This window comes from Micromys minutus (assembly GCF_963924665.1).
Source record: "Micromys minutus genome assembly, chromosome: 1".
Classification (NCBI taxonomy): Eukaryota; Metazoa; Chordata; class Mammalia; order Rodentia; family Muridae; genus Micromys; species Micromys minutus.
In genome coordinates, this window is record NC_137969.1 from 71,397,754 (window position 1) to 71,411,702 (window position 13,949).

Consider the following 13,949-nt stretch of genomic DNA (forward strand, 5'->3'; position numbering starts at 1 on the left):
TTTATCTGATGACATTAAGTCAGTCACAGGTTTGTTTTGCAATTATAAAGCCTTTTGGTGCTATTTCAAGGACATACTAGTTCTTTCATTTTTCAAGCCCTTCTGGCACCTGCTGTGCTCTGTAGGGCTTGTATTTTGTTCTGTGTTCTGTTTCTGTACTGCTTTTGTCCAGCAGTCTGTGACTGCATGGAACATGTCGTCTAGGTCTTTGCATCCCTGTGACGCGGCTTGCCCATCTTTCCTAAGACAGCAGCGTCCACCATACTCCATCCCTTATTCTTCTGGATTTCCTATCACAGCGTGTTTTCCTTGTGCACCAACATCTGCACGTAAGCCCTGTGAGCTCAGTTCCCAGTGTCCTTTGGCTGCAATGGCACCTGGCTACTGATGCTTTCAAAGACATGTAGAAACCTGGTTCATGGAGAGGGGGTGGGAAACAGAGTCACGATCACCAGGAGACCTGTAATAATGCAAGTGTCTTTTGATTTCTCAGCATGATCGTGAGTTTTAATTTTCCAATTAATTTCTTTGAGAATAAATGTGAGAAGGTCTCAGAAAACTTGTATACATTTCTCTGGGTTTAGTATAGATTTGCTCAGGCAAAGATGGGAACTTTTTTCTTCCTTCCAACAGACAAGTTACCAAAATAGGCTTCCCACCTCGGAGGAAGTCAATAATATGTGGTGTCCACACCCTAGCAAACTTGCTTTTCTAAACCTGGAAGCCACTCACAAGGGCAGCCATGTTTGTAGAGTCTGTGGAAAGTGCCTCCTATGTGGTGGCTTTTTGATCCCACAGGAAAAGCACTTCCTTTGACAGCTTGGCATCTGTGAGCTCTGTCTTTTGCCTCTCCGTGACCAGAGGTTTCCTGTTGACATGGAAATGCTACATTCAGTGTGTTTTTCTCTTGCTCTTTCTCCAGGATCTTCTATGTCTCTCATGACTCCCAAGACTTGAAAATCTTCAGCTATATCGCTCGCGATGGTGCCAGCAATATCTTCAGATGCAACGTCTTTAAATCCAAGAAGAAGGTAAAGGGGCTGTTGTCCATCCTCTGCTGTTTTTCTCTTATAAACCCAGCATGTATCTGTCATTGACGTGTCTCCTTGTTGAAGGTTTGGAGGTTGATGTTTTAATAGCATACTTGGGGGGATACTATGTTATCCATCTGTCATTACTCCTATAAGATGAAACCCTCTTTGATTTTAGAGTCGTCTGAACTTTGTACTTAGTCCATTGATTGATTGATTGTCTTTTGAAAGAAGACCAAATAGGTAGGACCAGCAATGATTCTGACCTTAGCTTGCAGTAGGAAAGAAGCATTAACTAAAGTGACCCTTCATCCCAATCTTGCATGCAAATCAGTGAGCCATATGTATTAATAAGTCATGACATGGGGACATCAGCTTAGCTTAGGGTGTGATGTTAGTTGTCATGGGAAATTATTTTAATATGGCAGCCTTGGTGCTGAATAAATGCAATTTTTACATTTCTGTAGAGGTATCCCTTTTTTTCTGCCATTTCTCTATGAACCTGACACACAAAACTAAGGTTTTTGGGTGCCTCCCTGGGGAATAGAAAATTGAGAATCTAACGTACCCTCTTAAGGTAGTCCAGAATGATGGTAAGCCAATGGCCACCCCACTAAGTCTCAGCTTCTTTGAAGATATATTGAGGATAGACAAAATCAGCATTTTCTTAAAAAATATCTTGTTAGCTATAATGATTATACAATTATGCATAATAATGAGATTTATCATGACATTTCCATACATGGACATATTGTATTTCTGTCATTTTCATTCTGGGCATCCTGTCTTGTTCCCCCTTCCTGCTTTCTCTGATTCTCGAAAACCAACATTTTCTAAAAATAAATGCATTTTTTAACATTTATCTTCTAAATTTTTTGTGCTAAAATTAATGTATTTAAGTTTCTGAGAGGCCCTGAAGTTAAAGAAACCCCGTAAGTTTTTATCCTAGCATTTCATAAACTGATTTGGCTACAGAACCTTTTTTTAAAAAATACAGTATATGGTATTATCCTGGGAACTATTTTCCTTCAGCAAAGGCTTTGGAAAGCACTGCTATTTCTAAGACCCGTCTACTCTTCTAGGGAGAAACCATGAAGTCTGGCTTATTGTGAGACTTCCAGTGCCCTTCCTGAACGTCCCATCTTGTGTCTTAACCTCCTTTCATAAATGTGTAGGTTCTTTGTCATTAACAAGTGGGAATAATAAGAATAATTCCTGACAAGGTCAAAATTTACATATACAAATGTCTCCTGACATATGATGGTTGCTATATCATTAAATGCTCATCTTAGATAGAAAATATTATAAGATGAAAATGTATTTAATATATCCAATATAGCATACTTTATTGCTCAGCAGCACAGTACCCCGTGGATGATGGGTCATTTCCAGGAGCTGTTGCTGGCTGCCACTACCCAGGGTCACAAGCATTTCCTATTGCACACTGTTAGTCCAGGAAAAAGAAATCTAATACATATATATACATATACATATGTTTAGATTTTGCACTAATATAGTCAAAAATTACCAAATGAAACCATCGAACCATCACAATTCATACTGTATAGGTATCTCTTCATGCAGATAATTACATTGAAATTAGCCATAGCCTCTAAAGAAATCTGTGCCCTAACCCACTCTGTTTTCAGGCCTTTTGTTTATGCATTTATTTATTGTTTGTTTGTTTGCTTGATTGCTTGCTTGATATACTGAGGATGGAGCTTAGGACTTTGGCAAAGGGACTGTCACTGAGCTACATTTCCAGCCCACAGGCCCCTTTAAAATATGCCCTCGAATGGGCTAGAAAGTGCTAGAACTGAGAGGTACAGCAGTAGGAAACCTCTTTGATGAAAAGGGGGACCCGTTGCCAGACTTAACTTTTATATAACCATACAGATGAAAGGGGGATGTAAGGGAGGCCACCGTCAGCTGTATGAGGAGACTGATGGGTCTGAAGCAGGAAGAAGGAGAGACAGTCAGCCCTTGTCTCTGGAGACGCGCGCATGTAGGGCCTAGGAAGGTGAAAGGCTCTGAAAAGAGAGGAAGGGAATTCAAAGTGTCCCTGAGGAGGTAACTTGGGCAGTCTGTAGTGTTGTCTGGCCCACCACCCAAGAGTGAAAATTTCCCTCTTTCTCACTGAGTTCTTACCTGTACAGTAATGACAAATTTGAGTTACAAATAAGCACATAGTCATTTACCAAGTGCATCCATTATTTATCTCATTAATCTCTATAATGTGTACGTAAGGTAGGTTGAAACAGAGCAAAACTTTGTACCCTCATTTCATGTTAGTAAACAGAAACTCGCCCTGCGTGACTTGCAGAGTTCTCCTAGAAGGGAGGCAGCTAGAACCAAGAAAACATGCAGAACAGAAGAATTTTGAACAAGAAACATAGGTAAAGGAAACCTGGGGCTCTGTTTGCCTTGCTGTGGGATCTAGTCTGGTGGCATCGGCAGGCTGGGGTGACCTTCTGCCAAGCCAGAATGAGAAAGGCCTCTACCTGAAATATGGCTCTTGGATTTAGGCACCGAATCAAGCTCCTGCTGCCCAAAGACAAGTCCTCTGTCTCCCTTCATTGCTGGTTTTGCTCACACCTCATAGCTCTCAAAGCTATGCTGCACTCTCTGGTTCTGTTTTCTGAATTCTTTTTGCCCTTACCTGCTGAGTCTGTAGCTCTTTGTGGGGTTGGTTCTCAGGCCCTATGCTGGCCTGCAGCCATGCAGCTAAAAGAATTTTGTTGCTTCTGAACTCTAGACGGGAGGACCAGCTTCCAAGCCAGGAAAGCGCAAAGAATTGTTCAACAAAGGAAACCCAATTTGGGAGGGGTGGGGAGTGTGTCTGGGAGGCTTTGCACACCATCCTGGTTGGCCTCCAAGTAAGTGTTTAACTCTTTTACAAAACATTTCTGGTTTCAGGAGATAATAAATGGAAAAGAGTTTTAATTGGCAAATCATAGAGAGATGGGGGGAGAAAGGACTATAGACCATGAGGAAATGTGTCGTGCAAGAATATTTGTAGACCAATAGAGTCAGTCACATTAGAGACCCCGTTGATAGGAAGCCAGTAGACACAGGGAAGACAGAGAAGGGAGCGGGAATGAATTATATAAGTTGTAGCTTTGGTCCCTCCCTAAGGCTAGTCTCCACTATTGTACAGAGTGCCCCAAATCAGTGTGACATAGATCCCCTGACCTAGACCTCTAATATTATCTTTATGTAGTTAACAATTCTTTGCCCCACATAACAATTGGCGGAAGTAAGGATCCAAGAGATAGTGAATTACCCCTGGTCACATGTATAATGCCAATGCCACTGAGATTAAAAGCCACTGGGTAGGCTTTCTGCTTCCCAGTTCAGGACTGTGACCACTCATCCTATGTAGCATTGAACTCCTTGGGCTTGAGTTTCCCCAACCATCAAATAAGATGCAAGGTGTGCTAGAAATGTCCGTAGTTGTGTTTGCTGGGAATTGGTGGTGATGATCTTTAAGGAGCAAATTCTGCATGCAGATTGAGGTGAAGAGGCGCTAGCACGCTTCCCACTGGTGCTAGGACAGAGTGAGAACTTCTGGTGAAGGCTTTCCTAATAACCTGGTGTTTCCTGTGCCTCCCTCTTATGGGATATGATGATAGTGTCATGTGCAGGCTTTTCCCCCCATGAGCAGTCTCTTACAGGCTCTCTCTACTTGTCTAGCAGCATGGATGTCACCCTCCTGTCATTTCTTCACAGTCTCAGGAGGATGCATTTGGTGCACAAGGCTGTCCTTATTAGCACATCACCACAGCGCCCTTAGTGGCTAACAGGAGCTGCAGGGAGCTCCACCAATGGCAAAGGCAGCTCCTTGAAGTCATTTTTTTTTTTTTTTCTGCAGTCACAGTTCAGTTGGCTTGGGTAAGAAGTCACTGCATTTTGTTATGCTCTTATCAACAAACCGGGGTCCACGGCTATAAAGCTGAACTGTTGTTTGGAGATAACAGTAGATTTGGAAGGATGATGACAGTCATGGGCTAAGGTGTGACACATGTCTGACACTTGGAAAGATGAGTTAAGTTGTCCATTGCTCCCCGGATGCTTACCGACAGTACTGAGATTGCAGCTTGGTCTTGGAAACTCTGATCCGTTATCCCGTCAGTGTTGAAAGTCAGATCCACTTTAAAAGTAAACTTTCTATACTAGGCAATAATTTATTGTCTGAGACAGCCCCTCTAATTAGATTATATAATAAAGCCATCAATAATGTGGTAGACAAAAAAACATGACCCAATTATCATTTGAAACCCTTAACACCTTACGTACAGAGGTCCACATATAAATATGTTCACGTTCCAGTTTACAACCATTTGATAACTCTAATCTAAAGGTAATTCCATTTTATTTTGCCTGCATGGGGTGGTGTTTATTATGTTCATGCAGAGCCCAGTAGTCAACTTTGGTGTCATCAGATGCCATCCAGTTTCTTTTTTTGAGACAGAGTCTATTCATTAGCCTGGCACATACTAGGATGGCTGGCCACCAAGCCCCTAGGGACATGCTTGTCTCCATGTCCCCAGTGTTGAAATTAAATATGAATGTGGGCCACCATGCTTCATATTCATGTTCTCTCTCTCTCCCTCTCCTTCATTCTCATGCACCATGTGTGTGTGTGTGTGTGTGTGTGTGTGTGTGTGTGTGTGTGTGTGTGTGTGTTTGTATATTCTGGGAATCAAATTCAGGCCTCAAGCCTATGTGGCAAACTCTTTATCAGCTGAGCTGTCTCCTTGACTCCTTCCTGAGATACCTTTAAGCAACACATTAAAGAAACATGGTATTCGGTTCTATTTTTGTTAAGATTCTGAAGTACTTGCAGTCCACATCAGGGCACTACATTTTATTGCTTTCGCAGATGAGAAATATAAAATTTATTCCATGACTGATCTCATGGAAGTCAGTTCTCTAAAGCTTGGCAGTACGTAGACCAATCCTTAGTGCCCAGAAGATGAAGAAGTGGGCATACCCAAAGCAGAGAAGAAGGATGGTGGGCCGTAGCCAAGCTTCTTGCTAGAGTGAGCCTTCTTCCTTTTTCTCCTTGTGGGCAGCTTCATCTTCTCTCCATCTTGTGTGCACTGTGCACTTTGTGCTTTTGTTCTATACTTTCCTTACTCATCTGGTGGCTCTTTGACCATATCTGCAAACTGTAAACAAGAGAGCTTTCTCCAGGCCGTGAAATTCACAAGAATGCCAACAGTTATCCCCTCGACTTTAGGATCTGACTAATGAAACCATGCTTTACACAGCACAGCACTGCAGAGATTCCCAAGTGTACACAGCCAACCAGAGGCAGGCTCGCTTAGACTGAGAGGACGAAATGGTCTTACCAGCATTTTTTCTGTGGACCAATCAAGTATGGGAATCAACATCTGACTTCTGTCTCCCGAAAGACTATACCAGCCTTCGTGTACTTTTTAACAGATGATATCAAGCGTCCCGGAGAATAGTTTTGTCTGGAGACATTGCAGTACACTTTCTCAGATCCTGATACCTGCCGTGTTGAAAGCCCACATTAGGCACAGTGAGGAGCATTGCTATGTGCTGCATCTTGACTTGGTTTGTGTTCTGGGATGAGAGCTATGCTGGGCTGGGGAAGGGCTTCTATCAAGAAGACAGAGAGCTGATTTAAAGGAACACGATGCGGTGGGAGCAGAAGCATTTCTTTCTGAGGTAGCTTCCTTTGCAGGCCTGTTTTCACCCAACTGCCTGTAATTGACCCTTCTAAGGAATGTCAGTGTTGTCCCTGTGCCGCTAAGAGCCACTCTGAGGCTAGGTATTCCTTTCCAGCTCAGAAAACATCAAAGCAACTGTATCCAAGCTAATCCTGATAACCAAGAGGCCACATGTGCTTTGAGCTGCTAAGAGAAATTGGCTGCTGGGCAGGAAGATCTGGTCTGTGTGCCACCCAGCACTTTCGGGGGATTATGTAAAACTAAGCTGGATTTGCACAAAAATCATGCAGCATAGCGATGCTTTTTCCCCTCCTCGTCTAGTAAATCCCAGAGACTCTGAAAGCTGGAAAAGGCTGTCTTCCTGATACTCCACTTGCTAACTCTGCTGTGTGCATGAATGCTTGTAATCTTTAAACTTCCACTTGGATTTCCAAATGTCATGAGATCTGGGCAGCTGACTCCATGTGACCCAGGAGACCTACAGTATTCATGGCAGCCTCTGAAAGAGTTTAGCTTCTCTTTAGCCAACTTCTCCCTCTTAGGTTCAGACATGGCCTACTATTAAGTCCCAGCATGTATAGCTTCTGCATTTCAGGGCAGCAAACAGAACCAGTTTTCTTGCCCGAGATCATCAAGTGGGCTTAGCCTACAGAAGGCAACCCACAGGGCTGTGTGTAGACAGAGGTTTTGAGAGTCATTGCCCCTGCTGGCTGACTGTCTGGCTTCCAGTACTTGCTCTACCACCAAGGCCCTCTTATAGAGTCCTCTAAAAAGACCTTTTGGTAGTGACAGAGGAATGTCTTAAAGGTCAGTGGGCATCTAGGCTCAACATAGCCATTGATGAGTAATGTTGGGAGCTACCTAGCTGCTTCTGAGCCTCAGAGTGGTGAATGAGAAAGACTGCATGCCCATAGAGATATGTAGTTATTCTGCAGAGCAGACAGGCTGGTTTGCTATATACTAGGTCACCACCTCAAGAATACTGGGCTTCTCATGGAATATGCTACCACGTCCTTTTACAATGAATGGAAACATAGCCTTTACTTAAAGACGAGTAGGAGAAACTGAAATGAAGTCATTTTGAGACCAACTGTGTACATCTCCAAGCTATAGTCACCCACTTCTTCCTGCATAAAAGCCATTTGGCTAGCTCACAACTGTGGTACATTTGCCTTTATGGGTTTTCCTCTTATGCTGTGGGAAGAGACAGTAGGTTCTGCCCTTTTGGCCCTAGGAGATATATATATTTCTGTTATTGATTTTTAAAAAATCCTAGCCTATTAAGATCTACCTTTTTTTTCCTGGCTTAATTATCCTTTGATGCAATGAATTTTATAATCAGAATGAAAGTTTTTATTTCTCTTGCATTATTTATTTGTGTGTGTGTATGTGTGTGTGTCTGTGTGTCTGTGTGTGCCCACACGCACACATACTCAGCATATGCATGCGGAAGTCAGCAGACAGCTTGCAGGAATTGATTCTCTCTTTCAACAGTGAGTCCTTGAGATCAAACTCAGGTTATCTCCACTGCGCTGAGACAAGGTCTGGATATGCAACTGAGGGTGTCTTTGAACTCCTAATCCTCCTGCCTCTGCCTCTCAGCCACTGGGATTACAGGAATATGACACCACAGCTGTCCAAAATAAGGCATTCCTTGAGCAGCGCTATATGTGTGAGTCCTGTGGGAGGTACTAGCTTATATCTTCCTTGCATAGGAATTCTCCATGCAGTACATGGGATGCAGTGAGAGACACATAGAGTGAACTCGAATCCTCAGTAGACCAGAGAAACTTAAGTTGAAAAACGGGTTAGGGAAGGACAGAAGAACATTAGAGGCTGATGGGACAACTTGCCCCTTCCAACATGAGGGAAGGCACACCCAGTATGTTCTTCATTTTCCAGGGAATCAAATAGAGCTCAGTCAGTTGCTGATTCTAGAAAATGCACTCCAGTATAAAAGTAGTGTATGCATCGAGCATGAAAACCAGTGTGCATCCTTACAGCCATTTTGAACTTCTAAACAGCTGGACTGGTAGATGTGCCCACACCTCTGTTCTTGCTGAAGGTGGTAGAATGTAGTGAGCCAGAATTCGGAGGCTTCTGTGCTTGGTTCTGAGCACCATCTATTACTATCAGCCGGAGATACATGAGAAATAAAAGTCCTCTATAAAGGCCTTCCCCACCCACCCCAGCCTCTGATATAAATCCAAAACTTAGTCTATAAATCGTACCCCTGCTCCTGTCCAATCCCGTAGTCCAAGGACATGTTTATGGACCTTTAAAAATTTAATACCTTAAAAGCTAGTTAATGGAAATGCCCGTGATTTATATAGGTGATGGAAGTTGTACCATGACTTTCTTGGGAAATTTAAGCATCTATAGCAACACACCCAGGAGTGAACTTTGTTTCCTGTGTGCCTGTATCGTAAAGAGAGAAACTGAGTTCATACTGTGGGAACTATGGGGAAAACTGACCCAGTCCTTGAAAATATTTATGTAAGATTTCTGGGTTAATTTATATAAGAAAGCCACAAGATTAAACCTTTAGTCTTTACATATTACTTAATAATTTATTTCAAAAACCCAAAGTGTTTGGCTTGTCTGCCTCATGTAAAGATGTCTAGGTGAGGAGAGTTTGCAAACATTAGTTGGGGAAGGGGAGTGAAATCTTCCATGCAAGGGACATTGGCAGGCAGAAGAAAAGCCCACGTGCAGTGACTTGGTAACTGAGCTTTGCTGTGAAGATTGAGAAGCCATAGGCAGCCTGCTATTTTTTGCAGAAAGGAGATTGTGAGGGAAAACTAGAAAATGGGCACAGGTTCATCACTAAGGCTGGAGTGCATCTTCTTTTCACCTGAGGGTTGAACTTCCTGGTGCATCCTTTTGACCAGGCAGCATCTTTACAGTTAAAAGTGATGTAGATGCACTCATGAATGCCCAGCAGCTGTAGTTACCTACCTGCACACAGTCTGCACAAAATTAAGTCAGTTGGTGTTCTAGTAGAGAGGGGGAGGGGTCTGTGAGCCCGCCCCTAATTGAGGAACTATGGACAATTTATGGTTTCTAGCACAGAGATGGTTAGCTTTCCTTAAAGGTGTAGCTCCTGGCGAAGTAGCCCACATTCCACTGGATGGCCCCACAGAGGTATATGGACATCACAAATAATAGTTAATGAGTTATTAAAAAAGAGGAGGGGGCATGACGTTCAGAGGAGTAGGCACATGGGGTAGAGTGGAGAAGAGTTAGAGGAGTTTAGGTGAATGTGATCAAAATATATTGTATGAAATTCCCAAATTGTTTATTATTATTATTATTATTATCATCATCATTATTATTATAGAAAAGAGAGATGTAGAAAGTTGGCATGTTTGTCATTGATTCAGGTACCATGCTTTCCAAAGTACAGGTTTTCATGATTTAGGAAGAGGAAGGAGTTTATGAATATAGTATGGGCGATACAAATATCAACTTCCTGAGATGCGTAAGTGAATCAAAGTGTATCCCCAGCCGGACCCCCTAGGCCTACCAGAGCACTGGAAATTAGCAATGCAGTATCATCTGCCTTGTTCTGATAAACCCTACCTGACTGGTAATGTCACATGGGTGGGGGTAGACCTTGAAAATGATCAGCTGACTGGCATTAATACATTGTAGTCACGCCCTAACTCTGATCATTCAAAACCTGGCTAGTGCTCTATTTAAGCAGAAGGTAGTCTAGTGATGTAGTCCACAGTTGATGATGGAGAGATTTTGACTTTCTTCGCTCTGGGCTCTGAGATACTTTTGCATATTTTTTCATTTTCAATACTTGAAATCAGGTGAGAGGTAATTAATTATCAAATTATACAAGCCAGTTAAACCAGTGGAAAACTTTTGAGACCACACTCAGGGATTCCTCTTCTCCTTCACCCAACCTGTGTCTGCTGGGTCTGGGAAGGTTTTTCTGCCCTCCCTACCTCTCCTTATTAAGTTGCAGAATCCTGGGAGACTAGAAGTCCTCCTAAAGGAAGAAGTTAAGTAGCAAGGAAGGAGCTGTACCATGTCCCAAAATGTCATTGTCACAGCAAGGCCCTGGAGCTTCATTCCTAATTTCTTTGAGAAGCTTTATGGTTTCAACTCCTTACTCTTTCATCCACTTGAGTTCATTTCTACAAAATGTTGTAAGGTTTTAATTCCGTATGTTGTAATTTTGTTAATTTCTACATGTGTCGTAAGGTGGGAGTCTAATTCATGCTTCTGTGTGTGAATATCCTAATATTGAAGAGATTGAAGAGATGCTCCCCATTGTGGATGGTCAGTGGACAGACCTGGGTATACAGTGTCTTAGAGAAAGGCTGGGAGATACATGCCTCTATTCTCTGCTGGCCACCGTGGGTGTGAGTGGCTACCAGTCTTCAGGTGGTTCTGCAGTAGCCTTTGACTTTCCAGCCCCAGAAATTGGCATCAATGGAAGCTCCTAGGAAGCCTTACATTTGAAGTAAAAAAAATGGCTGAGTCCTCCCTGCCCCCTGCCCAGTTTGATGGACATTTGAGAGCCCCTGGTGACACATTCTGAAGGATCAGGACTACTTTTACACTGGAAGAGACAAATGAGGCAAGGTCAGATTCTAAGTTCAAAATTGGAACACTTGCCTCTGGCACCTGTCCTCGGGTGACAATTGCTTCAGACAGGAGTGACGTAGGTGCTATTTCTAGACTACCTGTGCATCTGATACAGCTTAGATATTTCAGCCTCTTTGCTTCCCTGGCTGCCTAGGTTTCTGACCACTCACACATCCTCAGCCACACTGACTTTTCGGAATCTCTGCACCCTTCACTCTTTTCTTCTTCCTTCCCAGAGTCAAGCTATGAGAATCGTGCGGACGGTGGGACAGGCCTTCGAGGTCTGCCACAAGCTGAGCCTCCAGCACACACAGCAGAATGCCGATGGCCAGGAAGATGGAGAGAGCGAGAGGACCAGCGATGGCTCAGGAGACCCAGGTAGGTACCATGGTGCAGAAGGAGATGATCCAAGTTACCCCAGAACTGATTCTAATCATTTTACCATTACATCATTTGTTTCTTTCTTTTGGTCTCTAGCTTTGTAGCAAGTTCTTACCATGTAGCACAGACTGACCTTAAATGTGAATTCCTCCTGCCTCAGCTTCCTGCACGAGAGATGGTATTAATGTATTCCAAATACCAAAGTCAGAAATAATAGCCACTATGACTTCTTCTACAGAACAAGAAGTCCATTGACAGTTTAACACAGATAAAGTATTCAAGAATAGATTGCATATTCTGCTTGAAAAATAAAAGGCCATAACATAGTATTGAATGAAGAACCTGAAGATCATAGACACGAGTTCTGTGTTTTATATGGCAAAGATTTCTAAAAGCAAAGGGGACATCATGGTAACCTTGGCTACTCACATACTACACTATTCAAAAAGCCTATGCAGTGTAGTTAAAATGGTACCCAAGGGAAACAACAAAGGTCAAGTTAATTGTTTTAGCAGATGAGACATCCTGAACTTCATACCAAAAAGTTAGAAAATGGAAGGGCCAGAGGCAGGAGAATCGTGAGTTCAAGGCCAACTTTTTCATATAGACTTCATCTCAAAATCAAAATAAGTTAGAAAACTCACAAAAATAAATCTTATACTTAAATATCAATATTGCCATGTGGTTGGACAGACAGACTCTTGGTTTGCACTGTAGCTACTGAGCTACTTGTGGTAGCATTTAGTCATGGGTAAGTTCTACTCAGCCTTAACCCAAGTGTCTGCTTCTGAAAAAATAGCTCATGGTGTGTGCCTCAGAGGCACACTGTAATTGCATGAGTTGATATATTTTTAAAGGTCAAGTTTGATGCTTGGTACACAGAAAGCACTAGACACGTGCATATTGGATCTTACTGTTTGAGCACAACTGTGTGAAAAATTTAAAACCAAGGATAGAAGTTTTCTAGGAAAAGCAAATAATAGAGGACCAGCTTTCTATATTTAAATAAATACTCATGTATATGTGACTAGGTAAAGCTGTATTGATGTAAAGTAACTGAACACCTCAAAACAGGAGGTCAGAGCCAGAACCAGGCACATGTGCTGATTTATTGCAGAATCCCTGGGGAGAATAATGTGGAAATACCTATCAAGCTTTCACATTTACTTGCCTTCTGACTCTTAAATTATCCTCATAGCGTCTTAAGAATATATTCTAAAGATAGACCTATAGTGTGAAGTGATGAGTATCCTGTATTGTTATATAAGTGAAATATATAATCAAGGGTTATAAAAAGCATTTTGAAGCAGTCTCACTATGTAGCCCTGGCTATCCTGGAACTTGCTTTACAGACCAGGCTGGCCTCAGACTTACAAAGATCCTCTGCTTCTTTCTGCCTCCCTGCCTCCCTGCCTCCCTGCCTCTTTGCCCCACTGCCTCTGCCTCTCTCTGGCTTCCTGTCTCCCTATTCCTGCCATCATGATTAAAGATATGCATCACCATGCCTGACTCTGAAATCACTCTTAAATACAAAAAGAAGACTGTTGCACAGTGGTTAGAAAGAATGAACCCGTTAATGTGATCTTAATGCAATCTTAAGATATTTTGTTCACTTTTAAAAATCAAGTTCTAGAACTGTGGCTATACTTGCTACCAATTACATTTTATTATCAGTACACAGGAATAATCATCTGTATATTTGTGAGTATACATGCATGTTTCATCTGTGTGCACAAATAAGTATACTATGCATAGAATCTTTATAGCATGCTACACAAGAAAGTGGGATCATTCTGTAAAGGGGAGCTGGGTGACTGAAGTGGCCAGAAAACTTGCTCCCTACTGCCCTTAGAACTTTTCTACCCTGGATATATGTTAGTCATAAACTAGGAAAAACTGACATTTCATCTAGTGTTCTGCTTCTATGTGACCCCAGAGAGTCACCTTGCTTATTCCTTAGCTCACTCATTTGTACCAACTAAGGGTGCCCTCTGGCTAACACAGTGATCTTGGCTAATAAAAAGGATCACTAGACAAAGTCTTGTGTGTTCCTGTGTGTGCTTTTGAAGGGTTAGGGTTAGGGTTAGGGTTAGGGTTAGGTGAGCATTTGAAGACCATCGTCATCACAGAAGTTCTCTCTGAAGTGATTGCTGTAATTTCCAAGTGGCTGATCAACTCTGTCCCTCAGCTGGGGAGGTCAGGCTGGGCTGGGCTGGTGATTTGGTGAGAAATGCTC

General features: G+C 42.5%; 1 protein-coding gene across 2 annotated transcripts in view; it reads left to right on the top strand.

Annotated features, from left to right (window-relative positions):
• The window catches only part of NOS1AP (nitric oxide synthase 1 adaptor protein), a gene marked incomplete at both ends in the record, with an annotated part of 262,475 nt that overhangs the window by 231,900 nt on the left and 16,626 nt on the right, over nucleotides 1–13,949 (top strand). For both annotated transcript variants that reach the window (XM_080920099.1, XM_080920098.1), the window contains 2 exons: nucleotides 923–1,031; nucleotides 11,569–11,710. In XM_080920099.1, the coding sequence (XP_080776225.1) occupies nucleotides 923–1,031; nucleotides 11,569–11,710 (251 nt within the window). The remainder of the gene's footprint in view (nucleotides 1–922; nucleotides 1,032–11,568; nucleotides 11,711–13,949) is intronic.